Source organism: Rhipicephalus microplus, chromosome 9, assembly GCF_043290135.1.
Source record: "Rhipicephalus microplus isolate Deutch F79 chromosome 9, USDA_Rmic, whole genome shotgun sequence".
Classification (NCBI taxonomy): domain Eukaryota; kingdom Metazoa; phylum Arthropoda; class Arachnida; order Ixodida; family Ixodidae; genus Rhipicephalus; species Rhipicephalus microplus.
In genome coordinates, this window is record NC_134708.1 from 70,535,501 (window position 1) to 70,563,097 (window position 27,597).

The 27,597-nt window shown below is 46.8% G+C and overlaps 1 protein-coding gene across 3 annotated transcripts; it reads left to right on the forward strand.

Moving 5' to 3' along the window:
* LOC119185120 (carbohydrate sulfotransferase 4) lies at nucleotides 1–27,362 on the forward strand. 3 transcript variants are annotated; one of them, XM_075872838.1, is made up of 4 exons: nucleotides 1–168; nucleotides 438–518; nucleotides 22,173–22,422; nucleotides 25,841–27,362. In XM_075872838.1, the coding sequence occupies exons 3-4, from the start codon at nucleotides 22,242–22,244 to the stop codon at nucleotides 27,088–27,090; spliced, it is 1,431 nt and encodes a 476-aa protein (XP_075728953.1). In that variant the 5' UTR covers nucleotides 1–168; nucleotides 438–518; nucleotides 22,173–22,241; the 3' UTR covers nucleotides 27,091–27,362. The 3 variants fall into 3 exon arrangements, with proteins under 3 accessions (XP_075728953.1, XP_075728954.1, XP_075728955.1); XM_075872839.1 differs by lacking the exon at nucleotides 438–518; XM_075872840.1 differs by lacking the exons at nucleotides 1–168; nucleotides 438–518 and adding an exon at nucleotides 10,146–10,235.
* Nucleotides 27,363–27,597: the final 235 nt, after the last annotated feature.

The window sequence follows — 27,597 nt, forward strand, 5'->3', positions numbered from 1 at the left end:
TTAAGGCACTGTGCAGCACACTTTACTCGTCGAATTGACGTCAGTAGGCGAAGGATATTTACAGCTGTCCGTTTCTTTCTATGGGTGTCAGACACGGAATCGCAGTTAGAAGCAAATATTTGCTGCGAGAGCCACGTATACGACTAAGAACTGGGGTGCGCAGAAAAGGTGAGTGATCTGCTTTTTGCAGCCTGCCGAGGTAGCCTGTGTTTTATAGTGACTTGTTATAATCACCTGCTTCTTAATGACATGCTACTATTGATGCTTTCACCCCCCTCCCACTTCATGTGCAACACTGAAAAAAAGCTTTTAAGTGTAAATAAACGACGATGATATAGATAAACCTATTCTTAACTCGCGTCTGACGTGCCGCGGTAGTATACATTAGAGTGAGAGATTTTTATGTTAGTGAGTGACACAGTCTTTCGTTTTTGAAGGTCACCAGTGTTGATAGTGGAAAAAAGGATCTTCTCAACGCCCGGCGCCCTCACTTGTTGATTGTCGCGTATGCTGAAGACGTAAGTCCCAAGGAATGCCTCAGTCTAATGTCACATCTTTCGAGTAGCCACTGGCCGGACAAAAGCTACATCACCTACTCTACGTTTTTTAGTAGTCTGTCACTTCTGCGCGGTGTGCTAGTGGCTAAGGTACGTGGCTGCTGACCCGCTGGTCGCGAGATCGAATCCCGGCAGTGGCGGCTGCATTTTTGATGGAGGCTATAATGCTCTAGGTCAGTGTGCGCACATTTGGGTGCACGTTAAAGAACCCCAGGTGGTCGAAATGCCTGGAGCCCTCCACTACGACGTCTCATAATCATAAGGTGGTTTTGGGAGGTTGAACCCCAACTACCCATCGACCAATCAATCAATCAATCAATCAATCAATCAATCAATCAATTTAGTAGTCGCGCATTGAACAGCATGAAAGCTAACGCGTAGCAAAGGAGTTGCTACTTTTTAGGCTCCTAAAGGGGCCCTGCAACACGTTTTGAGCAAGGCAGGAAAATGTTCCGATCCGTAGTTGAGGCAACTGTGAAGATGAGTCAAGTACAATGGCGCAAATCAAGGGGAGGGGGGGGCTCACTGGGGTCCTAAGCCTCCTTGTGCTCAAGGAGGGGGGAGACCCCTTGCAAGGGTCCCCTCCTAAGGTTTCTTTGTCATCTGTACTGTCATCTATCAGTGGAATGTTTGCATATAGTTGGTTCAACCTTTTTAATGTCTGTTTTTTTTAGCGTGTACCAGAGTTAAAAGCCAATTCTAGCAATTTTTTGAGGTCAGGGCCAAACCTCATCAACTCGAAATTGCGTGCGACAGCTAGCTACGAGCAATACTATGAGCGACGAAACAGGGCGTTCGCGCGACGTGTTTGTGGTAGTTCTCGCGCAATAGCTCGATTTTCCAGATTTGGAAATGGTCGCCCATCGCCCGAAAGTGCTGGGCTTAAGCAGCCAACACCGAAAAACCGGAAAAGGATATACATCAGTGACGTACTGCCGGTTGTTTCCACGTGCTTTTCGGCGTGCTCACAACTACCACAACAACATGGCCAACGGCGACGAGCGCAACGCGTACACTGAGCGCCTCATTGACGTGATCGAACGCGAACGTGCCCTATGGGATCTTCGTGACCGAAATTACAGGTTCCGCGCCGTCACTGCCGCGGCTTGGCGGCACGTTGCAGCAGTGATGGGATCCGCTGGTGAGTTGTGTTTTGCAATCTGCGTACAAGTGACGTTCACGCCAAAACTGCTGCACGGCCATTGTGTGCTGGCATGGTGTGCAACTTTCTTCAATTTATGCGCAGTTGCTGAAGTGAAGGCGAGATGGAAGAACCTTTGAGACACCTTTAGGCGTGTCCTTAAGGAGTGGACGCGTGCATTAAAGAGCGGAGCGCCTGCTGATGATGAATCAGACGAGTTCACTAAATGGCATTTTTTCAGTAGGCTCATGTTTCTGAAAGAGACAATGGAAGGGAGGCCGTAAGTTTGTAATCAACCTTTTTACGCCAAACGTGCATGCAGAGTAGTTTACTCTAAAGAAGGGCGTGAATAAAGATAAATGAAATACTTAGAGAAGTCGCAGCTCAAAAGCTGGTGTTGCATGTTGAAAGTTGTGCTGAGAGACATATTATGTATTGCCTTATAGGACAAGTGACAACTTGGAGCCCCTGCATTCCATGGAGACTGCACATGATGTGCTCGCACCAGAGTGCATTCTTGAAGACGGGTCCGATTAGAGAGCCTTCCTGAAAATTAGGGTCTACCACCAGACAAACAGCGAGGTGGGATGAGAGTACGTGTCTACCACCCCCCACCCTCCACCCCCCCCCAAAAAAACTGAGGCGCTCCAAATATGACGAAGAAATTGAAGGACTGTCGAAGTTCATCACCGAAAAGCGTGATGAACCCGAAGGATTCGGCGCATTTCATGCTGAAAAAATGAGACGTGTGCCTCCGCACCTCATAGATGTTATGCAGTTACAGTCGCTGCAGACAGTAACACAGTTTACAAACGCAGTAACTGTAATAGATCCCGTTGATTCAGTTTAGTTTGTTCCTCACATATTTTGTAATGGTAGCATTTTTCTCAACTGAGGCGCACGTAAAAAGGGGAGCACAAAAGAAAGACACCTAGGCACAGCGCACAGACAGTGTGCTGTGTCTAGGTGTCTTCCTTTAGTGCTGCAATTTTTTTCGTGCACTTTAGTCAAGAATTTCACCAGCTCGCCCAGCAGTCCATGCTTGTTAAGTATTTGACAGTAGCATCTGGGGTTTAAAATCCCGAACCACGATATTATTACAAAAGAACGCTGCACCAGAGGGCTCTGAAAACTACAACCGCCTGGTGTTCTTTCAAGTACACCAACATTGCACAGTATGCGAACCATCTTGAGAACGCAACTGCACAAGACACAATAGAAGTAACAGACGAAAGAACTCTCACGATGTTTTGTACATAAGTGTTGTCGTCTGTTCTATCTCGTGTGTCCTGTACAGTTCAGCTCTCAAGATGGTTTGTACGTCAGGACACCAACTTGCTCAACCGTCAACTGTTGTAAAGTTGATATATTGCGCCGTATGTTATCTCTCCTATATTCCTTACCTTCAAAGTCGGTCGGTTGTCATCAGGAGTACGAATTCATTTTTTTCCATTCTGTGATAACGTCGGTGGCGTGTTCATATGTTGCCCAATGTTTCATACGCGGTGTAATGTACCAGGACAGGTACTACTGCTGCGCAACGTGTCACTTATTACTAGTCATTGTATGAGTTATTGTAGTAATTTGCCAGCACTGTTATATTGCAGATACTAGTGGTATGCATAATCTGTGCACCTTAACACATTTCCAAACTGATTTTGTTTGTTTAAGACATTCAACAAGTGCCTGCGATTTTTCCATGCTGTTATGAGTCACTAATGTGTTCATTTGAAGAAACGTTTATGAATGAGGTATAACCTATGAGTTCACACATATATACATATTTCTTACATGAGTCGTAAACTGAGCAATGTGTTTGTTGTAGATGTGTGAAAATATATTGAGCATTATTCATGCGCGTCATCTTGTCATGTGTACATACTCATTCATCAGTCTGACCTGTGTTGTGGGGCAGACGATCGGCAAGTAAAAGAAGTGTCCGCAGCAAAAACGTTGCCTTACAAGTGGTGGAGAGTGCTTTCCGGTCCCCTGGTCCTCTTCCTGCAACGATTTTTTGTTATCTTCGACTACCAACCATCCCTGGAGCTTCGGTCAGGTCGCCGTTTGCGAAGTCAGCCCACGGTCATGTCACAAGACGAGCACAACAACAACTCGGCTCCATCCACCCCGCCTACACCCCTGGGCATGCCTTCATGGACTGTCACCGCCCCTCAAAAAGATCCCCCGATGTTCGCTGGCCTTCGCGGTGAAGACGTTGAAGACTGGTTGGATGAGTACGATCGTGTGAGTGCACTTAACTATTGGCATGATTCTGTGAAGCTGTCTCGCATACCGTTCTCTCTGACGGGGGTCGCTAAGACATGGTTTCTCAACCATCAGCTGGAGTTCCCCGACTGGCCTACCTTTAAGCAGCAGCTCCGTCAGATATTTTCCAACTCTTCTGTACGTGCAGACATTGCCAAACGGAAGCTTCCTGAACGTGTACAGCACTCTGGCGAGTCCTATACTTCGTACATAGAAGATGTCCTCGCCCTATGCCGTCGCGTCGACAGCTCGATGGTGGAACATGACCGCGTTCGCCACCTGCTCAAGGGCATAGGCGCCGTCGCATATAACGCTTTGGCGGCAAAGAACCCCACCACGGTCGCGGATATCATCAGTACGTGTCAGCGACTCGACGACCTTCAACCTATACGTTTACAACCTGACACTGGAGATCTCAGGCCAACGCACGACAATGAGCTCCGTGCGTTGATACGGTCCATGATCCGCGAGAAGCTGCAATTTCAGGCAACCTCGTCGTCTTGTGAGCTCCGCATAACACCTTCTGCAGGCAGCCTCCGCAACGTCATCAGGGAGGAACTGGCATCCATGACGTGTGAGCAAGTCCCCAGCTCGCATACCACTCCAAAGCCGACGTACGCTCAGGTGGTTGCAGCGTCACCTGCTCAGCAATCGTCGCAGTATGTGTCAACTACGCAACCCTCCCTAAATGTCCTCGCCCCAAGGGCACCACCTCTTTCTTTCCATGCCTGGCGTCTATCTCGACTGATTTGCTATTATTGCGGAATACGTGGCCACATCTCACGGTTCTGTCGTCGACCTCAACAAGACGAAAGGCGGGGCTATGGTGACTACGAGAGGGATGAGTTTGCCCCTGCTCCACAACATCGCCACCCATAGCAACTGTACCAACGCCGCTCACCCTCCCCACAGCATTTCGATGCAGCCAGTACCTTCCGCTCCTCGCGCCGTCGTTCCCCGTCACCTATGCGCCGTCCCTTGTCACCACTTCGTCTGGCCACTACGGCGTCTGATCATCGCCCGGAAAACTGAACAGTGCAACTTCAGGAGGAAAAGCTGCATTTGGCGGACTGCATCTAACTCCTCCGGAACGCCCTTCAAATGTACTTTCAGTGTGTGTTGAGGGTATATGGACTGAAGCCTTGGTGGACACAGGTGCATCGCTCTCAGTTATTAGTGTGGACTCGTGTTCTCGTTTGCGCAAAGTGAAGACACCGTATGATGGCCCTCCCCTTCGCTGTGCTAATGCGGTTTTCGTTCAATCATCTGGTGTTTGCACAGCACGAGTTTTTATTGAGGGCATCCTTCACCATATACAGTTCCTCGTTCTGTTATCGTGTACTAATCGGCTCATTTTAGGGTGGGACTTTCTCTCCTCAGCTTCAGCTGTGATATCTTGCCGTCAGAGGGTCATTCGCATGTCAGATACTGCGCTTTCGTCCGATAAAGATGCTCATAGCCAGCGCTTCGTCCCCGCTGATGACTGTTTTGTTCCTCCAGGTAATGAGCATATTCTGACCCTGACATCAGATAAGATCAGTACTGGTAATGTGTTCCTGGCACCTTGTAGACGCTACATCTCTGGTGGGCTTACCTTCGCTCCTAGCCTGGTGCGCTTTCATGATGGCAGAGCATTAGTTACGGCAGTTAACCCTACTTCTTTGCCTGTTGCACTGCCCCAGGGCACCAGTGTGGTTTGGTTCACAGATACCGAACCACTTTCTTTGGTGCCCCTTCAAGCAGGCGCGTCACCTTTCTCTACGAGTAATGAAGACGATGCTACAACGGCTGCTTTAACAGCCACAACAAATCCAGATCTCACGTCAGCGCAAAAGCAAGAACATTTGGGTATCCTTCAAAAACACAGTGCTTCATTTGATGTCGATTCCAAGCTTTTGGGTCGCACTTCCGTCGCCGTACATCGAATTGAAACGGAAGGCAACACAATTGTACGCCGCCGCCCATATCGAGTGTCACCCGCAGAGCGGAAAATAATCGAGAACAACATTGCCGATATGCTCAAACGAGATGTTATCCGGCCTTCGTCCAGCCCGTGGTCATCACCTGTAGTGCTAGTCCGAAAGAAGGATGGTTCGGTGCGATTCTGCGTCGATTATCGAGCACTTAATAAGATCACGCGCAAAGACGTCTACCCGATCCCACGAGTCGACGACGCACTTGACTCTCGGCAAGGCGCTGAATTACCGATGCACGAAGCGGACAAAGAAAAAACTGCCTTTGCAACACCAAACGGGCTATATGAATTCAACGTGATGCCATTCGGTTTATGTAATGCTCCTGCCACGTTTGAATGCATGATTGACACAGTTCTACGCGGCCTAAAATGGAAAACATGTCTCTGTTATCTAGATGATATCGTCATTTTCTCCTCTTCTTTTCGTCAGCATTTTGATCGTTTAGACGAAGTTTTGACGTTTATTTCTAATGCTGGACTTCAGCTAAACATAAAGAAATGCCACTTCGCCAACAAGAACATCAAGGTGTTGGGCCACCTTGTCAGCAAAGATGGCGTTCACCCTGATCCTGACAAGCTTGCTGCCGTGATACGCTTTCCTCGGCCAGAAAATCAGAAACACCTACGAAGTTTTCTGGGCCTGGCGTTCTACTTCCGCCGATTCATTAGCCATTTAGCTGCCATCGCGTCACCACTGCATAAGCTGCTGACATCCGGATCAACTTTCGCTTGGAACGACGACTGCGAGCGTGCCTTTCAAGTCCTCAAGCATGCTTTAACATCCGACCCTGTTCTGTGTCATTTCGACGAGAACGCACCTACATGTCTCCACACCGACGCGAGTGGCCAAGGCATTGGTGCAGTTCTTCTACAGCGGGATGCCACTTCACGGGAAAGAGTTATTGCGTATGCTAGTCGCGCTCTTATGGCTGCTGAACAAAACTACTCCATAACTGAGCAGGAGTGCCTCGCAGTCGTCTGGGCCATACAAAAATTTCGACCATATCTTTACGGACGCCACTTCACAGTTATTACAGACCATCACGCCTTGTGCTGGCTATCGTCACTGAAAAACTTGTCTGGTCGCCTCGGTCGTTGGGTGCTCCGCCTACAAAAGTACAATTTCGACGTCATCTATCAGTCTGGCAAAAGACATCAAGATGCAGACGCTCTCTCTCGCTGCCCCCTTCCACTGTCACCATCGAGTACGTCAGGTGATTGATCGTCTGGTGGGCAAAACACTGCGTCACCCGTCCCATTATTACAACTTGCGGTTATCGACACGCCAGCTTCAAATCGCTACACCGAGTTCGCCACACGCCAGCGTGATGATCCATATTGCAATAGCATTATTAAACGCCTAAATGGTATATCACCTTCTCCTAATGCTAGATTGCGCCGACAACTACGACAATTTAAGCTCGATAACAATGTGCTCCATCGTTACATTTACACTACCGATGGACACCGCTGGGTTCCAGTACTTCCGCGTTCTCTACGTCACATGGTCCTCGAAGCCTTTCACGACAACCCATGTGCAGGCCACTTGGGATTTCACAAAACACAAAGCCGCATCAGGAAGCGTTTCTTCTGGCCTGGCATCTCTACTTTTGTGGCCAAGTACGTTGCATCTTGCCATCTGTGTCAACGGCGGAAGCGACCAACTTCGTCTCCTGCTGGCCTTCTGCAACCCATCCCGTGTCCCGAGACACCTTTCGCCATCGTTGGCATAGACCTACTAGGACCTCTCCCCATAACGCCAGCAGGTAATCGTTGGATTGTGACTGCTGTTGATCACCTGACACGGTACGCAGAGACTGCTGCACTACGCACAAGTTCTACTTCAGATGTCGTAGACTTCTTTTTCAACGCCATTGTATTGCGTCACGGTGCACCTCGTGTCCTCCTGAGTGATCGCGGCATGACGCTCCTGTACACCATAATCGAAACCCTGCTCACAACTTGTGGTACAGTACATAAGACGACATCAGCCTACCACCCCCAAACTAATGGGCTGACAGAGAGATTTCATCAGACACTAACAGACATGCTATCGATGTACATCGCACCAAACCACGATAACTGGGATACGATTTTGCCTTTTGTGACGTTCGCCCATAACACCGCTGTTCAAAGAACTACTGGCTACTCGCCTTTCTACCTCGTGTACGGCCGTACACCGACATTCACCATCGACGTCTCTTTCCTAAATGTGCCAACCGACGCCTCGGCAACCGTATCAGAGCAGTTCATCACAAGGCTCGAGGAATGTCGGCAACGGGCTCGCCTTAAAACAGAAGCCAATCAGCAATATCGCAAGCAACGTTACGACAGCTCTCATCGCGACGTCTCCTTCAGTCCGGGGGATGAAGTGTTGCTTTGGACGCCCATTCGTACTCCAGGATTGTGCGAAAAATTTCTGTCACGCTTCATTGGACCCTATACAATCAACGAACAAGCGTCACCAGTGAACTACCGTGTCACTCCCAGCGACCTTTTTCGGATCGTCGCTGTCGTGGTTCGGAGATTGTCCACGTATCGCGTCTGAAGCCATTTGTTCGACATTCTGTTTCTGTCTAAGACGCGTCCGGGCTGGCCGTTCAAGCGTGGGGGGGGGGGAATAAGTGTGAGCATTATTCATGTGCGTCATCTTGTCATGTGTACATACTCATCATCATCAGTCTGACCTGTGTTGTGGGGCAGACGCTCGTCAAGTAAAAGAAGTGTCCGCAGCAAAAACGTTGCCTTACAATATTTCTACCAATATTTCTACTACCAGAGTGCAATTGATGAATTCTGTGAGAATATTCGTTAGTTAATTTATATCCTCATTTTATTCCTTTGTGCTTCTGTGCAATGTTGTCCATACCGCATTTACTTGTCAGTTTTTTTATTTTATTCCTGTGTGCTGCTGTGCAGTGTTGACCATACTGCATTTCAGGTCACTGTTTTTCCTTTATATGTTTATTTTATTCCTATGTGCTGCTGTGCAATGTTGACCATACCTCATTTACTTGTGATTGTTTTTCAAGGGAATGTGCAATAAAGTTTTATCCTGAAACGGTGTACTTAAACCCACCTCAAAAAGCTTGCACGAGCTATGTATGCCTGCAGCTGTTCCCACTGTCAGCACAGTCTAATGCAAAACACGAAATATATTTAAGAGGGGTTATGAAGAAGGAGATCATCACTGCGGGGCCTCACTGGCAAAACATCAAGAGGGTAGCCCTGAAAAGGGTTGTTTGTGTCGAATTTCTTGGCGGCTGGTGCACAGACATGAGTTACTAATTCAAGGTTGATGCGGGGCAACTCCGGGCAGCTTCCATCGCCAAGGCACTTGGCCTTCATTGTTGAAATATTTAACGAACTCTTGCCTCACTGCGTTGGCAACTTTAGAACAGATGCGGGCCTTTAGCTTTTCTAGTCCGAACACTGTAGTGCTCCCCGGTTCTTGTCTCCAGGTACCACCGCTCACATTTCCAAAGCTGTCTTGGAAATCCGCGTAGCCAGGAGGGCAGTATGTTTCTGTAGTGTTGGACGACAAGAAGTTGTGGAGCACGCATGCGGCTTTCACATCGGCCTCCACAATCTCCGGTTCCAAGTTTATTTGCCTCTCGTAGATTTGCCAGCAGGAGACAAGAATGCCGAAGACGTTTTCCACGCAGCACCTGTTCAAAAAAAACTTTTCTGCTGTAGCGTACCCTAGAGCAGGAAAGTTACAGTAATTGCAAGCAGTATACATGTACCATAACCTGCCTATGCAAGGTACAACGATACGTTATTGAAAATCTAATACCACAAATTCTTATATGGGAGAGTTTTTGCTTTGTTAAAGTACTAATCATTCTAATAAATAGAAAATAATCGCTTCAGAGAAGTATGCGCAAAGGATGGTGCTTTTCAGGACTCGCACTTCATAACATAAGCAGAACTAAGGCTAGATTGCAGACTGATGTTTAACTGATTACAAGGAGTCTTCCAACTGCAGCAACCTTTGCACGAGAAAATGGCATATAAAACCACTTAAAAACATTTGTTTACCACACCTTAGTTGATCTACCCTGAAGGCGTGAGAGTAAGAGGAAAGGACATAATTGAGCTTAGAGGAGAGGACAGAGTTCTTTAGTGCTGGGTACAGACCTTGCACGACTAAGGCGGTAATTGTAGATCACCTCCGCAGGTACACTGCGGCTCCCTGGTAGTGGCCTCATGAAGTCCGGGCGCACATGGAAGGCCTCATCGCTAACAAACACATGAAGACAAGCTCTTCCTGACCTTGGGAGCATGGCTGCTCGAGGTAGGCTGAGCTCGCCCTCATGCAGTCGCTGGCCGAAGAGAGAATCTTGAAAAATTCACCCATAGCTGAACCTCCCATGTGTACCCTCATTCACCAACCTGAACAGGTATTGGCTGTCAGCCACAGTCCTCAGTACAATGGAATGGGTTTCCTGAAAGCAATGAAACAACTGTCACAAAAGTACTTGCCAACATAACTACTTATATTGCATAAAACTTAGCTGCATTACCGATACGTACAAAAAAATAAGGTGAAAACTGTGGTGTGTAAACTGGTTTGCATGCATTAGGCACCCATTTGCCATAATCTTGTACTTAGGTCTCGGATACTCCTATTGATAAAGAAGGAGATGACCCTTTAGCAGCAAACATGCCACATGCATTGATGCAATTTCCTGCTGCATATTTTGTAATTGAAGTAAACTCCCATCATTGCGTGGGCATTTAATTTGTAAATGCTTGCCGTCGACAGCTCCAAGGCAGTTTGGGAACTGCCAACGGTTGCAGAACCCAACAGCAATTTCCTACCACTCTTGTTTTGTTGGTGTCTGCAAAAACAGCAGTTTCAAGCTAGATATTATGTTGTTACAAACATAACCAGGTGAATAAACGCCTGTTTTTTTAACATTATAGGCCACCCTTTCCTGTGAATGTGACAAGGTATTACACCAATTAGTGGCACAAGCTCCGAACCATGATATGTGCTTTAATTTACTCAAGCATATCAAAGTTATGTCATTGAACTTTGAATGATAGATAGCACCCAGATGCATAAAAATAACTTTCTACAAGCTGAAGGTTAGATGGATCTGAAAGTGGCATAGGCAGAAACAAAGCTTGTGTGCTTCCACTATTTCTGCTGACATTACCTGGACTTGCTTACCAAGCACCAGGCAAAAGCTTTGATGAACCTCCTTGGCAATGGTGGCTAAAAAATAATGCGTTTCACAATGCAGCCATCTCCGCACCTGCTTTATACGTTGTATGCATACCTTCATGTATTCAGGAAGCAAGACTTCCCAGAGCACGCTGCAGGTTTCGTGAATGATGTTCCGCGCCATCTCGATGCCCACACTTAATGTCATGGCTGCGACCCTCACTAGTATACCCGAATACAAGTACATGTAATACAAATCAATGTACAAGTGCGGGGAAGTGTGTCATGACAATCTAGGCACGCGCTGCGCAATACTTTCAAGTATAACGAGCGCTCATCATTAACGTCCACATCCTGACAAATGAAAAGCTGTGCTGGCACGTATACGCAGTCAAACTGCAGTTTGAGCACCTCACGCTGACTTTGAGGTAGGATCATGGTCCTACCTCAAAGTCAGCGTGAGGCGCTCCCCAGAAGAAATGGGTTCCCTCGAGGGGCATTGGCCCTTGGTGAGCTTCTCCTGCACCAAGCTGTGCAGCATGTCAAAAGTAGCCGGCGACATCCGATTAAACATGTAGAACAGTGACTCGTCACCGTTCTTCATTTATTTCATCAGTAAAATACAACAAACATGCATTCATTTCCACCATTACGACGCGGCTGTCTCGCAGCACTTACCACTCTGAAAAACTCGCTTTCGTCTGCTCGCTTTGTCCATGTCGGCCGGACCCAGTACTTCTCAAGAAAGCTCGCCGTCTCTTCAGGATGATGAGCAGCTTCAGAACGGCTATCTTCCTTTGTCTTTCCATTTCACGACGTCGGAAAGAAACCAAATCGACAGATGCATGCAAAACAACGTAGACAAAGACTACACGCGCGTTTTGCTTCGCCAATGCGCCACGGATTCACCACACGTGACCCTGCCTAGTCACGTGTGCGCAGCAAGAAATAACGCAATGTTTACGCATGTGCATATAAAAAAGTGCTGCAAGGCAATAATAAATTACTTCCAATTTGTTGTGCTAAAAAACATTTTGTTTTTACATTCCATATTGCTGAATACGCGGCATTTTTTGGGACGAGTACATGGCTTCATGCCAGCAACAGTGGAGTTCACTCACCAAAGCCGTCGCGTAAAAGAGGTTTGCCTGCGCTAGCGACTGATCGCGCGAAGACGATCTACGTCACATTGCTCGTCGCTGTCACCCGCATTTTCGCGTTTATGGGGTTTGGCTTTCAATGAATCTTCATGAAATTCGCTGGGTATGTTCGTTTGCACATTTTCATCCTTTATACCAAATCACATGTTTGAGTGATGCACTGATCATTTGTAAATAAATTTTAAAAATTACCTGGGAAAGCTCACCTCATTTGCCAGAATTATTGCCAACACTGTCCATGTGACGTCATGTTTGGCATGTCAGCGGAAGTGACGCAGCTGATGGCATCACTATTTTGGCCACTACAACGTTTATTCTGTTTTCCACCAGGCGACGGTGGTGGTGTTTGGCACGGGTATATTACGGGAATGCTTTCTACTTCCTCTGTGGTGTTTGGCCGGTGCTTCACTGGACTGGCTTTCACAGTGTTTATACTCCGCTCCGGCGGAACCAGTATACGGCCTCTGGCTCTACCAAATAGTACGTCATACGCAGGCAGGGCGCTCGGTTGGGTTTCGGTTTCGGTATTGCACATTTTTGCTCAATAAAAATTATTTTCAAATTTCCCGAGTATTTAAGCTATTGGGCTCGATCCCGGCTGTGGCAACTGCATTTCCGATGGAGGCGGAAATGTTGTAGGCCCGTGTGCTCAGATTTGGGTGCACGTTAAAGAACCCTAGGTGGTCGAAATTTCCGCAGCCCTCCACTACGGCGGCTCTCATAATCATATGGTGGTTTTGGGACGTTAAACCCTACATGTAATAATAATAATAATAATAATAATAATAATAATAATAATAATAATAAGCTATTGGGCTCGTCACAAGAGTGTCCAAGGAACATAGAAACACCATACACTTTACATGGTCAAACAATCGCCGGAGTTGGCTTTTAAGTACCCCTCAGTAGTGTGAAAATATTGAAATCGTAACGGTAGCTCGTAGGTACCAGAGAAGGCTCAAAAAACAAGCACCTCCGAGGCGTTGATGAAAAAATGCAATTGCTCGAGATGAAGCATTGTTTACTTTTCACACTTCAACATCAATTCACAACATTAAAATGTTTATATAAGCACAAATAAAATAAACCTCAGCTATGAAAATATCACACATCACCTCCCCCTAAAGGTAACCATGGTGGGATGCGAAATGATTGCGGGTAGCTTCTGCTGCTGCTTCGTGTTCTCGCTGATGTCCCAGTGGCTCCTGTACGACCAGCTGCTGCTCGATGCAGCCGTTGCGCTTCGAATTTCCGAGCCGGGAGTACGGGGTCGGCTTTATGACGCTGGTGTTCCACTTCAGCGGGCCGACCCGTGTTCCGTCCGGAGAAGTTTCCTACCGACGTTGACGTTCGGCTTTCCTGGCTCGAAGTTCGGGGACCACTTAATGACGCTTGGTGACGCTAACGTTTACGGCCGGCTTGCCAAGCCGTACTGTACTTGGTGGCGGTGGTACTGCCTCTAAGCTAGCGCCGACGTTGACGTTGTTTATCATATTTCACACACCAATGCACAGAGATAGAATGACGAAAGCACAGTGAACGCGCGCTTTATACGGCGCCGCTACACTTGGGTCACTACGCCGTCTGCCGGCGTCGCCTTAGAGACAGAATGAGTTATCTGCTACGCTTTGCTCCCCGCAGGGGCGCCTGCGCAAGTAGGCGTTTGGTGTGTAGCGACACCACGGACCCGAGCTAACGGGGGAGTTTCTACTCCCTCCCACGCCTAGCCGTGCGTGGCTTTGCCTTGTCCGGGGAAAAGGGGATTCTGGGGGTTGAGCCGAAGCTGGGTGATTGGCCGTTAAGGCCCCCCGGCAGAGGCAACACACCCCTTTGGCCCCGGCTTCATGTAGACGGAACCCCTGGGCTGACCCACCCAGGGGAAATCGGCAGTCACCTTTTCCTATCTCTCTCTGCCTACATCTTCGTCTTTATCTCTCACTATCTATCTGTCCTGCCTTCTACTCTCTTCTGTTTACTTCCAAACTTCCTGGCGGCTAGGGTTAACCCTGTGCAAATAGCCTACCTTGGTCTAGGCGCATTGGGTTATAGTGGCGTTGTACGGCTGGCGTCTGCAGTTTTCAGCATCTGTAAACTTGTAGCGTCCCCTCGTTGGGCTCCGTGGTGGGTGGCCGCCAACGCTGCTGAACAAAAATAAGAAAGGCATGCATAGAGCATTCCCCCTACTGTCTGATCGTACCGGCTTAAAGCGGGTACGCACCGATGATATAAACTTTTTCAACCAGCCAAAAGAAACATATCCTCCCTTTCATGTTATCCGCTGTGAAAATACTGAAAAGCAAGCCAGAACCCTCTCTCCTTTCCTAGTTTCTAGATGTCTCACCGAAACTCTAGGCACAGGATACAAGGTAACCAAAATGGCTAGTGGAGACCTTCTTCTCGAAATCCGCGACAAAGAACAATTTGAAAAGCTAGACCGTCTTTCAGATTTCGGTGGCATACCAATAACCATAACACCACATATATCAATGAACACAACTCGTGGAGTGGTATCTGACATACACTTAACTGACTTGACTCAGACTGAACTTTTGGAGGGGTGGAGGAGTCAGAATGTCACTAATGTACAGAGGATCATCATCAGAAGAGATGTATTTATTTATTTATTTATTTATTTAGGTACCCAAAGGGCCCAAATGGGCATTACATAGGGGGGGAATGAGTTGAAAGCCAACACAACGTACAATATTGTAAAAAGAAAGAATCAACACAACAAAATTAAGTGACATTACAATATCATAAAGGCAGCAAAAGTACACAATTGCATAGTACAGCGTGAAACATATAAAAAAAGTGTAAAAGTGACAGAAAATCTGGTATTTGGAAGGCAGGAACACAAATTTACAGCCTAGAAAAGATGAGCATGATGAAGACAAGATAATAAAGAAACACCGACAAAACACTTAATACTCACGTTTGCATCCAGTAATCTACCGGAATCTATTCAAACAGGGTACACGAAGACATCTATCAGGCCGTACATACCAAACCCTCGTCGTTGCTTCCAATGCCAGAGGTATGGCCATGGCTCTAAAACCTGTCGTGGTCGCCAGACTTGTGCACAATGTGGAGTCCTAGGCCACGTGTCTGAGAACTGCAAACAACCGCCACACTGTGTAAACTGCGAAGGAAACCATGCCGCATATTCACGCTCCTGCACATACTGGAAAAAAGAAGAAGAAATAATTAGGTTGAAGGTGAAGGAGAGCATTACATTTAAGGAAGCACGGCGAAGAGTCGCTCCATGATGTGGCGCGTAAGGGGGCACCGCCGCACCAGCCCTCGCCACACCTTCGGCCCACGCATACCGAGGCGGTGGTTGTGGCACCTGCCCCCAAGGCGGATGTGGCCCAGGCTACACCGCCTACTCCCAAACAGATACCGGAGACTCCAGAGTCCTCGGGTCTCAAGGAATCACCTCACCAGGCGAGGCCCGAAATTCGTACTAACAGCCCGCTCGTGCGGGCATCCAGTGCCTCCAAGGAGGCAATGGATACATCGGTACCCTTGGTGCCAAAAGAGTGGTGTGGCTCCTTGGAGCGCGCCAAGAAAACAAAAAAGCAGATAACAGGGCCTGGTGACGGCCCTGATAAGTGAACTCAAACTCCCTCTCTAAACAGCCACTCGCTTTTCGTACACACAGCACTATTTTACATTCATTATGAACACTCAAATTATACAATGGAACGTCAGGGGCCTTCTCAGAAACCTTGACGACATCCAAGAACTCTTACACGAACACTCACCAAAAGTGCTGTGTGTACAAGAAACACACCTTAATTCAAAACACACAAATTGTCTTCGTAAATACGTTATTTTCCGAAAGGACAGTGTTGATGCCATGACATCATCTGGAGGTGTTACCATCATAGTGAATCAAGGAATTGCATGCACACTTACAACTCCAAACATCCTTTGAGGCAGTGGCTGTTCGAGCAGTTCTTTTTGATAAACTGATCACAATCTGCACTATTTACATTCCTCCTAGCTATCAGCTGCAAAAACGTGATTTACACTCTCTAATTGAGGAACTTCCGGAGCCTTATGTTCTCCTTGGAGACATTAACGCGCAAAGCAGGCTATGGGGTGACTCTCGGTATGACGCGCGAGGTCGACTGATCGAACAGTTCCTTCTCTCGTCGAGCGCGTGTCTCCTGAATCGAAAAGAACCAACCTATTATAATCTCGCTAATAACACCTACTCCTATATAGACCTAAGCATAGCATCTTCATCTATTGTGCCTCTACTCCAGTAGAATGTCGTCAGTAATCTGTACGGAAGTGACCACTTCCCCGTAGTTTTGAGCACAACTACAGTAAATGAGTGCCCACCACGTGTTCCCAAGTGGCTCATAAATAGAGCCGACTGGGAGCAGTTTTATACCATCGCTCATCTAGGTTGGAATGACATATGTACTTTGAACATTGATGTTGATGTCAACTACTTCAGAGCCTTTTTGCTTGATGCTGCAACAAAATGCATCCCACAAACAAATGGACACCCTGGAAAACGGCGTGTGCCATGGTGGAACTCTGAATGCCGAAACGCGCGCAAACAGAGTTTGGAAGTTGCTTCGGAACTCACCGACAGCCTAAAATCTCGACACTTTCAAGAAAATAAAGTCTCAAGGCAGGAGAACGCGTCGGCAGGCCAGAAGGGAAAGCTCGCAGAAGTTTTTGTCAGGATCAATTCATACACACAGGAGGCTAAAGTCTGGAACATGGTCGGTAGGATAGCAGGGAAACAAGTACACACACTTCCACTCGTAAACACTCAGGGTGATACCTTGGAAGATCAGGCAAACTTCCTCGGTGCACACTTCGAACAGGTGTCCAGCTCATCCCACTATACTGACACTTCCAAAAATACAGAACAAGAATAGAAAAGCAGAAACTCGAACACAAAGGCACTAGATACGATGCATATAACCAAGCTTTCAGTCTAGCTGAGCTGCAAACGTCTCCAAACTCCTGCAGTACTTCTGCCCCAAGTTCTGACCGTGTGGTGTACGAAGTGTTAAAAAATTTACCAATCGAAACACGAAAAACCTTACTTTGTTTGTACAGTGCTATCTGGTTTTCTGGCACTATCCCCACCTCCTGGAAAGAGGCTATTATTATTCCCATTTTGAAAGAGGGCAAGGACCCTTCTTTACCTTCGAGTTATAGGCCTATTGCACTTACAAGCTGCTTCTTCAAAGTCTTCGAAAAAATCATAAACTGCCGACTTGTACATATCCTTGAAACAAAGAATTTGCTCGACCCATTTCAGTGCGGGTTTCGAGAAAGTAGATCCACCACAGACCACCTTGTTCGTTATGAGGCACAGATCAGGAACGCCTTCGTCCATAAACAATATTTTCTCTCTGTGTTCCTCGATATCGAAAAAGCTTATGATACAACATGGCGTTTTGGAATTCTAAGAGACCTGTCCCACCTCGGCGTGCGCGGAAGAATGTTTCACATAATCGAAAATTACCTGTCAAACCGGACATTCCGTGTCCGAGTGGGCACGGTTCTTTCCCAATTATTTGTCCAGGAAACAGGAGTGCCACAAGGTGGTGTACTTAGCTGCACACTTTTTCTCATCAAAATGAATTCCTTGCGCTTGTCTATTCCTCGCAATATGTTTTATTGTACATATGTCGATGACGTCCAGCTTGGCTTTAGATCTTTCAATCTGGCAATGTGTGAGCGGCAGGTTCAGTTAAGTTTAAACAAGGTCTCCAAATGGGCAGAAGAAAACGGATTCCGACTGAACCCACAAAAAAGCACGTGTGTCTTGTTCTCCCGAAAGAGAGGCATGCACTCAGAACCCGACATTGAACTGAACGGTCAACGTCTGTCTCCTAATACGGAGCATAAATTCTTAGGATTAATCTTGGACAACAAGTTGACCTTCGTACCGTACATCAAGTATTTAAAAACAAAATGTTTAAAAGCCATGAATGTTATAAAAGTGTTGTCACGTACTACGTGGGGTAGTGATAGTCAGTGCCTCATGAACCTCTATAGAAGCCTCATTCGCACCCGCTTAGATTATGGGGCCGTTGTCTATCAGTCTGCTACTCAAAGTGCCTTGAAGATGCTGGACCCCGTGCACCATTTAGGCATCCGCCTTTCTACGGGTGCTTTTCACACCAGCCCCGTAGAAAGCCTTCATGTTGAGTCAAATGAGTGGTCGCTTCATCTGCAGAGAACTTACATGTCCTTTGTTTATTTCCTTAAGGTGAAAGCAGACAAGAAGCACCCCTCATACTCTACAATTAATGATTTGTCGAGCTCAACTCTGTTTCAAAACAGGCCTTCGATGAGGCAGCCCTTCTCAGTTCTCCTGAAGTGTCTATCTGAAGAAACTGCAGTGTCACTTGAACACAGTTTAATGGATCCTGTAGCATACCCGCCACCGTGGCAGTGGCAGACTATAAACTGCGATGTGTCTTTCCTTGAAGTTACAAAACATGCACCTATCGCCCATATCCGAACACACTTTTTGGAACTTCAACACAAATACACACGTCCTGAGTTCTTCACAGATGCCTCCAAGACTAACTCCTCTGTGTCCTACGCTGCTGTCGGCCCATCCTTTTCGGATGCTGGCCCTCTACATCCACGCACAAGTATCTTCACAGCGGAAGCTTACGCGATACTCGGCAGCTAAACACATCAAACGATTACAAATACAAAAAGCAGTAATTTATACAGGCTTCCTCAGTGTGGTAACGGCTCTGCACAGTCTTAAAAAACACAAAAACCCGGTCCTCGTCTCACTTTACTCCATTTTGTGCACACTCTACACACTCAAACATCATGTTGTAGTGTGCTGAGTGCCAGGGCACCGTGAGATCCAAGGCAACGTGAGGGCGGATCAGCTCGCTGCATCCGTCCATGAGAGCACCGCCATTACATCCATATCAATCCCGGCCGTTGATCTTAAGCCGTTTCTCAAACGAAACCTCAGGGACTACTGGCAGAGCAAGTGGGATACACACACACAAAACAAACTACACGTTATCAAGCCACACCTTGGCCATTGGCCATCAGTATCAAAATCACGTCTAACAGAGGTAACACTAACAAGACTCAGGATAGGACACACATACACGACACACACACATCTTTTGTCCGGTGGTGATCTACCATTGTGTGATAAATGTGGTGAGGCATTAACAGTTCTTCACGTTTTAATTCAATGTAAACAGTTAGAAACTCTAAGAACACAACATTTTCGATTACCCTACCGACAACGTATACTGTTACACCCTGCAATGTTCGTCGGTAGGGAACCGCTTTTTAGTCATAAATACTTGTTAGCGTTTTAAAAGCACTTCATAGTTTTCATATCATATACGCGGGCATTCCGTTACACAACCTCTCCAGAGAGGTTTTCGCTGCGGTGGCTACACAAGAAAGCACTTGCCTCACGGCCCTTGGACGCAAGGGTATGAACGAGTGAGGCAATTGTGCTAATGCCATACATATCCACCATCGTCTTTTATTATCACCAACTTTGTTCATATATTCGCACCACACACACCTTTCATGGCATGTTCATGATTTTATTACCTGTATGTTTTTACCTGCCTTACCGCGAGGAATTTTATGGCCCTTATACAGCCGCTAATCACAATCATTGTCCACAGCTCTTGTCCCATGAACTGGCGCTCTTTGGCCATCAAATGGCCCTTGCGCCAAAAAACACCATATCTCTTCATCATCATCAAAAACCCAGTCCTTGTCTCACTTTACTCCATTTTGTGCACACTCTACACACTCAAACAACATGTTGTAGTGTGCTGGGTGCCAGGGCACCGTGAGATTCAAGGCAACGTGAGGGCGGATCAGCCCGCTGCATCCGTCCACAAAAGCACTGCCCCTACACCCATATCAATCCCGGCCCTTGATCTTAAGCCGTCTCTCAAACGAAACCTCAGGGTATACTGGCAGAGCAAGTGAGATACACACACAAAACAAACTACACGTTATTAAGCGATATTTTGGTCATTGGCTGCCCGTATCGAAATCACGTCATACAGATACAATACTAACGAGACTCAGGATAGGACACACATACGCGACACACACTTATATTTTGTCTGGTGACGATGCACCATATTGAGACAAATGTGGTGAAACATTAACAGTCCTTCACATACTAATCCAGTGCAAACACTTAGAAACTCTAAGAAAACAACATTTTTCATTACCCTACCGACAACATGTTCGTCGGTAGGGAACCGCTTTTTAGTCATGAATCATTGTTAGAGTTTTTAAAAGAAATTCATAGTTTTCATATTATATACCCGGGCATTTTGTAGCAAGACCTCTCCAGAGAGGTTTTTGCTGTGGTGGCTACACAAGAAAGCACTTTCCTCGCGGCCCTTGGACGCAAGGGTATGAACGAGTGAGGCACTTGTGCTAATGCCATACATATCCACCATCGTCTTTTATTATCACCAGCTTTTGTCATCCATTCACACCACACGCACCTTTCACGGCATGGTCATGATTTTATTACTTGTATGTTCTTACCCGCCTTACCGCGAGGAATTTTATGGCCCTTATACAGCCGCTTATCACAATCATTGTTCATATTTTTAGTAAGATGAACTGGCGCTCTTTGGCCGTGAAATGGCTCTTGCGCCACAAAACATCAAGCATCATCGTCATCATCACGTGAACACATCTTCAGCAATACAACAAAATCCCAGTTATACCGAGGTGGACATGCCATTAAGAGACAGATAATAAGGATGCATAAACTACTCACAGATGGGCATTTAACCCACATTTTAACTTAAGAAGGGTGAGTGATGCTTATGTTGTGTGCGTTTTCTTGTTCTAGAGTACGTCTGTGTGCGCGCCCTTACTCAGTTAAAAGATGAAGCAATACCAACTAGCCCAATTATCCGTGCTACTACAACACATTTAACACACCATACGTAGAACACTGCAATGTATTTGTACTGACAAACAGTGAAAGTTTTTAACGGGTGAGCCGCCAAAAAGATGAATGTTTTCCTCTTCAGTGATGAACATAGTAATGTCGGACCGATTTTCGCTTACGTATGTGTCATCTATGCCCGCCTCGGCATCGATGGGATATTCTTGTATCGTTGAAAATGTGTTTCCTACACTGTCCTGCGCAAAGCAGGTATATCAGTCGGCAGGAGAAAGAAATAAACTTTTGTTGTTAATAGCGCCTTGTGTGTGTACGCCTCTTCCTTATGTCCATGTCTTTTTGTGCGCTCAACTCGTCAAGTATGAAAACAAAGAAGCTCGTATTGCCACTCCCATTCTTTCAGCCTTATGTACCACTTGACTGAGAGTTAAAGCTTATCCCTATACTCATCCAGCATTCATCCAATTTCCAATAATCATCATTCAAAGTGTATTTGCATCAAAGTGTTGCAGGGCCTCTTTAACAATACCTTTCAATACGTTCCAGTACCTGTTGCCAAAAAAAAAAAAGCAGCCCAAACGGATGCCTCTATGCACGCCCTACGATGTCTTCCTTGAGAGCTTAGCTCGAAAATGTACACCGTGGGATCAAGCTAGAGTAACATATAAATCAAGACAAAGTGAGACTTGGCAAGGCTCATTATAGAGAGTCTCAATAAATGCGACACATTAAAGCGTGCATGCTTTAGCAAAACTATAAATAACCAACTTATACTAATTCGTCTTGCGTTTTCGTACTGATTCTGCACACCTGCTTTGCCGGCCTAATGCGTTAGTACATTATTAATAAGTATCCCTCTATGAGTAACAAATAAATTATTTCAATTTGTTGCACTGTAGCTCCAGTTTAAGAGTGACCACTGTTTCTGTGACATTAGTATCTATTTTTTTCAAATTTATTGCCGCATTGTCCGTGTCACAGGATGCGCGGATAAACCATGTCTCGACATCGGAGTCGAGCTTGACGCCACATCTGGTTTCACCGCAAGCTATGGCTCACTGGAAGCGACGACTGCTCTTTTTGCTGATTGTGGCCGCGTCAATGGCTGCACTTGCACTGCACACAGACCTGATCTTCTCAGATGTCCGTGCTCGGATTGTGTCCTCTATGAACTCGATTAACGGCAGCGCCACCAATGGGGACTCGTTATCAGAAAACCAGGAAGTCAAAGGTATGCATTCGGCTCTTGTACCAATAAGTTCAGTCTTCACACACACAAATACAAACAAACACACACGCACAAGCATGCACGCACACAAAGAAACAGACAGACAGACAGACAGACAGACAGACAGACAGATAGACAGACAGGCAGGCAGGCAGGCAGGCAGGCAGGCAGGCAGGCAGGCAGGCAGGCAGGCAGGCAGGCAGGCAGGCAGGCAAGGGAGGCAAGGCAAGGGAGGCAAGGGAGGCAAGGCAAGGCAAGGCAGGCAGGCAGGCAGGCAGACAGACGCGAAATAATTGTGCTTACTTCGCTGTATTCAGGCCAAACGCACAGCAGAGAGTGAGTCGTAGGCTGACGAGCCAATGTGGCCGAAGGCAGGACATGTGAATGGTAACCGGACAACGAAATGCATTTTGAAAACGATGAAAACGTCTTAAAAAGCCTAGTGCTGTTACTGTACGTAGCCTGGCAGCTCGACAGAGCCGGTTTGGGCGACTTGCCTAACAAAGTGCAGGCACGACCTTAAGTCGATTCTATCCACTGTCACCTGTGCTGTCCACGGTGATTGGGGAATTTTGTTGGGTTTTTCTTCTCCCACGAAGTAAGTCCGCCTGCCAAAAAGGAAAGAGGTCCTGACCGTTCGCCGTCAGCCGGCACGTTGCCATTGAAGAAAGCCCTGTTCCTACAAGACCACAGTCTAGTTGTGTTGGTCGGAGTGGCGATGGTTTGCTGAATACTTGCTTGACTGACAGATCTATCCGTCGGGACAAGGACTGAGCTCGGGAGAATGTGGCACGACCTGCTTAATAACTATGACAGTAAAACAAAGCGACAGTCATTATTGCATCAAATAAATACATGCCGATATTCGAGAAAAAAGACACCTACATTACGAGCAAATTCAGTTAACTTAATCAGTTCGCTTTTGCGCTCTGACATACAGCTCTCCCTAACCCTACGACTACGATCGTGCGGTGGTTTTTAAGACGTTGACCATGCTCCAATGACATGTGGCACCCAACAGCCTTTGCAGTAACTTGTATTCAGTTAACCATATGGTGTAGTAGCGCAATTTTCACGGGGGATGTCTCACCAACTAGCCCAGCTCTCAACCCTACTGATCTTCATTTGTATTCAGTTATTAGCTAACATGACTCGCGTATGTCTTGGTGGTTTGTGCGGGCCGTAGGTCTTGCTGTAGACCCGCGACAGCGAGGCATAGGCGCAAAGGACTAGGCGATACGCCTTGATATTGAGCATTATACTTTCCTTGTTCGTGTTTTTTGGTAGGATTCAACCGAATTTTTAAACATCGACTTAAACCAGCTGACACGACTTTCCATCATGCCACTTTATTTTCTTTGACAGCATCCCCTTGTTCAGAGTGGTGTCACGGTGCACGCCAGAGTGTCATTGCTGAGCGCCGGCCCGTTGTGACCATCTGGGGCACAAGAGTGCTCAAACTGGTCATGACCACGTCCTCCCTCCCAAGAGGCAGTTGAACCCATTGATGACGTAATTTTCTGAGAAAACTTCCCGGTATTTCTCGCCCTCGAAGAAAACCAATTTTAAGTCCTCTGCCACATGTGGGCCATAATGGACAGGCTCCTGAAACCGGCAGTGTTTTCGGTCAATTGAACGACGTTTTGTGGGGTTCAAGGGAACAGGCTAAGCCCTATATCCACCATTTATTTTAGGCCAACTTGATGTACCTTTTTCTCCGTAATATAATAAGCTACAGTAATGTGATGCTAATTTTAGTAGTTTTGTTTTTACTTCCGGAAGCTAATTATCGCCTTGTAATTGGTATTAGATGCCGTGTTAAAAAAGTTTTGCCACACATAAAAAAATCTGCTTCACTATTTTCTGTAGCACATTCTCCAAATACTGGCTGAAATCTGTTCATGGATACAGTGCTTGCTGAGAAAAAGCTACATATCTACAAAAAAGCAGGTATTGGGATACTCGAGTTTAAAGTGGGAAGTGTGCTTTATTTCATGAGCACCACAAAATAACCGCCGATTGAAGAACATTCTCAATTCGCACCAGCCATATACTCGCCATCAATATCACATTTTCTTTCTGAGTTCAGGCGTATGGCCTGGCGGCCTCCTTTGTCGCCTGCAGCGCTGTCAGCGAAGTACTGTCGACGCAAGTCAAGTACGCGTTTTCCCTGCACTGTGTAGCAACCTGTTGAAATTACAAAAGAGTTCAGCACATTCACACGAGCTATATTGTCATATTTAAAAGTGAGAACAGCGTCAAGAGTGCATATATTCCGTGTTAGGTGTCCGAGAAACAAGTTTTTTTTTGGAACGCGCTCCCACAAGATATTGTTGAACGACTCGCTGGAGTTTTGAATTCTCCCATGAAGGCATTTCGCAAGTAATTCACGATTGGAAAGTTGTTTTTAAACTGGCTTAACAGCCTCAAGAACAGATGCCGGAAGGTGTTCTTTGTGAAGGTATAGTTCACCACTGAACTGGGCTATGTTGAATTTGTACCAGGTATCAGCGTCCTTCGCGCAAAGGTCATGAGAAGAATTGGTACCGTTGATGTCATCTTGATATACGTGGCCCATACTGCCTTCCGTATGTCTTCTGAGCTGTCTATATTTGTTCTCGCGAAATATGGCTAGGTTATGGCTAAATCATGATTTTTTTAGAACACTGCGAACCACGCGCGCAACGTGCGCAAACAAAACACGCAAAAAAAATTTCTTAAAGTACATTTACCAGCGGCTAAACATAGATTCGGCACATGAAAAACTTGTTGTCGCACCAAATATCATTCCCACCAAACTTGTCAAAAAAATAGTGCCCTTCATTTCGGCGCGTTTTTAGCTGCCCACGTGCGCACTCATGTTAAGCGTACCAAAGGGGGTTCAAGCAGGCCGCCGCATGTATAGGTTCCGAAATATGTGATTTTTAGGAAGAAGAAAGTCTCGCTAGGACAAACAAATGACTGATTCTGGTTCAGAAAAAGCTAGTGATATCAAATTGTGCAAAAAAACTATTTTTAGTAGCTTTGTTTGCCCTGTCCTCTTAAGACACCAGTACGCATTATGACACCGTTAGCATATAGGTTGCAGTGTACCATCTGGTCAGCTCTCGAAAGTGTGTCGTAGTTCCTAAGTAAAAATATTGAAGCTACTTTGGTATGTGCATATAACTGCTGCGGTGACTACACTATCAGGGGAAGCGGAGATATATTCAGTTTACCTTCTCTCGGTGAACTTCAGAAACATATATGAAGACTTTGATATGAATATGATTTCATGGTATTTGTATGATCTTGGTAAGAGCGGGATCGGGGTATGAGTTATATTGTGTCAGGATAATCGACATTAACAATGCTTATGAAAAATTTGTTCGAACATAAGAGTTAGATGGCTAGCTCTAACGATAGATTTTATTTGATGCAGGACGATCATTCCCTGGTGTCACGAAGAAAAACTCCAATCTTAAAGATTCTACTGGCCGTCTGCAAGAATCGACTACCGAGACCGCGGAAAGGAAAAAGGGACTACCGAGGATCACACCTCCTGGTATACCTACTCCAGGGATTGTGACATCCACGCCCAACACCATTGTTCAAGCAGTCGCAGTTTTCCCGTCCTCCGCTAACCACGAAAGCACTTCTGCCACTCGGCCTCCCATGACGCATCTTAAGTCACAATTAGAACCTGTATTGCCGTCATGGTTCTATAAAAAGCTCGCTCGCTACCCGGTCGTGCCAATAGACAAAGTTCAAAGGGTGATCATCGTCTCTTATTTCCGCAGTGGTTCCAGCTTTTTTGGTGAGATGCTTTCTTCAACTCCGCGCACTTTCTTCCACTTCGAGCCCCTGCAAATGTTTGGTCATAATTTCAGGACCAACGACAGCGCAGCGCACCAAGCCTTGGACTTGATCGGTCACCTGTTCCACTGCGAGTTCCATCGTATAAATGATTACGCTCGCTGGGATTACGAACACTCGTCGCTCTTCGTTTGGAACCACTTCCTATGGACCCTTTGCAGAGGGAAATCTTCAGTCTGTTTCAACTCTGAGGCTGCCTCCCAAGTTTGTTCGCGGGCGCCTGCACAGGTGATGAAGGTCACGAGGTTGCCCATGTCTCATGTTCGAGACTGGTTGCGCAGCAACCCGGACTTAGCGGGAACTGTAAAGATTGTACACCTGGTGCGAGATCCGCGGGGCATCGTGGCGTCGAGGAGACGCGTGGCCTGGTGCAACAAGTCCGAGGTTTGCATGCACCAGAATTCAGTGTGCTCAGAGGTTCGCGCTGACCTGTACTCGTACGAGGAGTTGAAGAAGGTGCTTCCAAACAGCACACACAGACTTCGTTACGAAGATTTGGCTCTCAATCCTAATGGTGAAGCTGTGAAGCTGTTCGACGCTCTAGGGCTGAAGTACACAAGACACGTGACCAGGTTTTTGAAGACGCACACCAGGTCACGTAAGGACTATTCCTTGTACCCGCACTCGACGAGGAGAAATTCGTCTATCGTTGCGTTTCAGTGGAGAACCAAGCTGAGCTACGAAGACGTCGTGAATATTCAGCGGTCCTGTTCAGATGTGCTGCGACGGTTGGGTTACAAGACAATTACTAGAGAAAAAGAAATGTTTCAGGCAGTGCCCCTAGTTCCTGTAGGAAACCTGACAGTGCCTGTATGAGGCTAAGGATTACACAACACATCGCAAGACCCCTGCAATTCGGTCAACCTTTGCCTTGATTGTACGGTACACTCCTCCTCTTGCTAAATGGATGGATGGATGAAAGAAATTTATTGAGATCTGATAGGTCGGGCGAGTGTCCCTAGCCCAAAGTGAGCCGCTCCCACGTTGGGAGAAAAAGACGTATAGCCTCTCAGCCGCTTCGCGGGCCCATTGGATTGCCCATAGTTTTCCCTATAATGTAGTACTGATTAAAGCTGCGTCCCATCCTTCTTCATTATGTTCCTCATCGCTGCGTAACGCGGAGCAATGCCAGGGCGTATGAGCAAGATCTATGGTGTCGTGGTATTTATCGCATGTTGTTGGACAGATCCTACAGCGGCCCCGCAGGGGCGTCTGTGAGTGCCGTTTGGTGCGTCGCGTCACCAAACGCCTGCTACAGCCGCCTTCTACAGACGCCTGCTACAGCGGCCGAGCTAACAGGGGGGGGGGGTTTCGGCTCCTTCC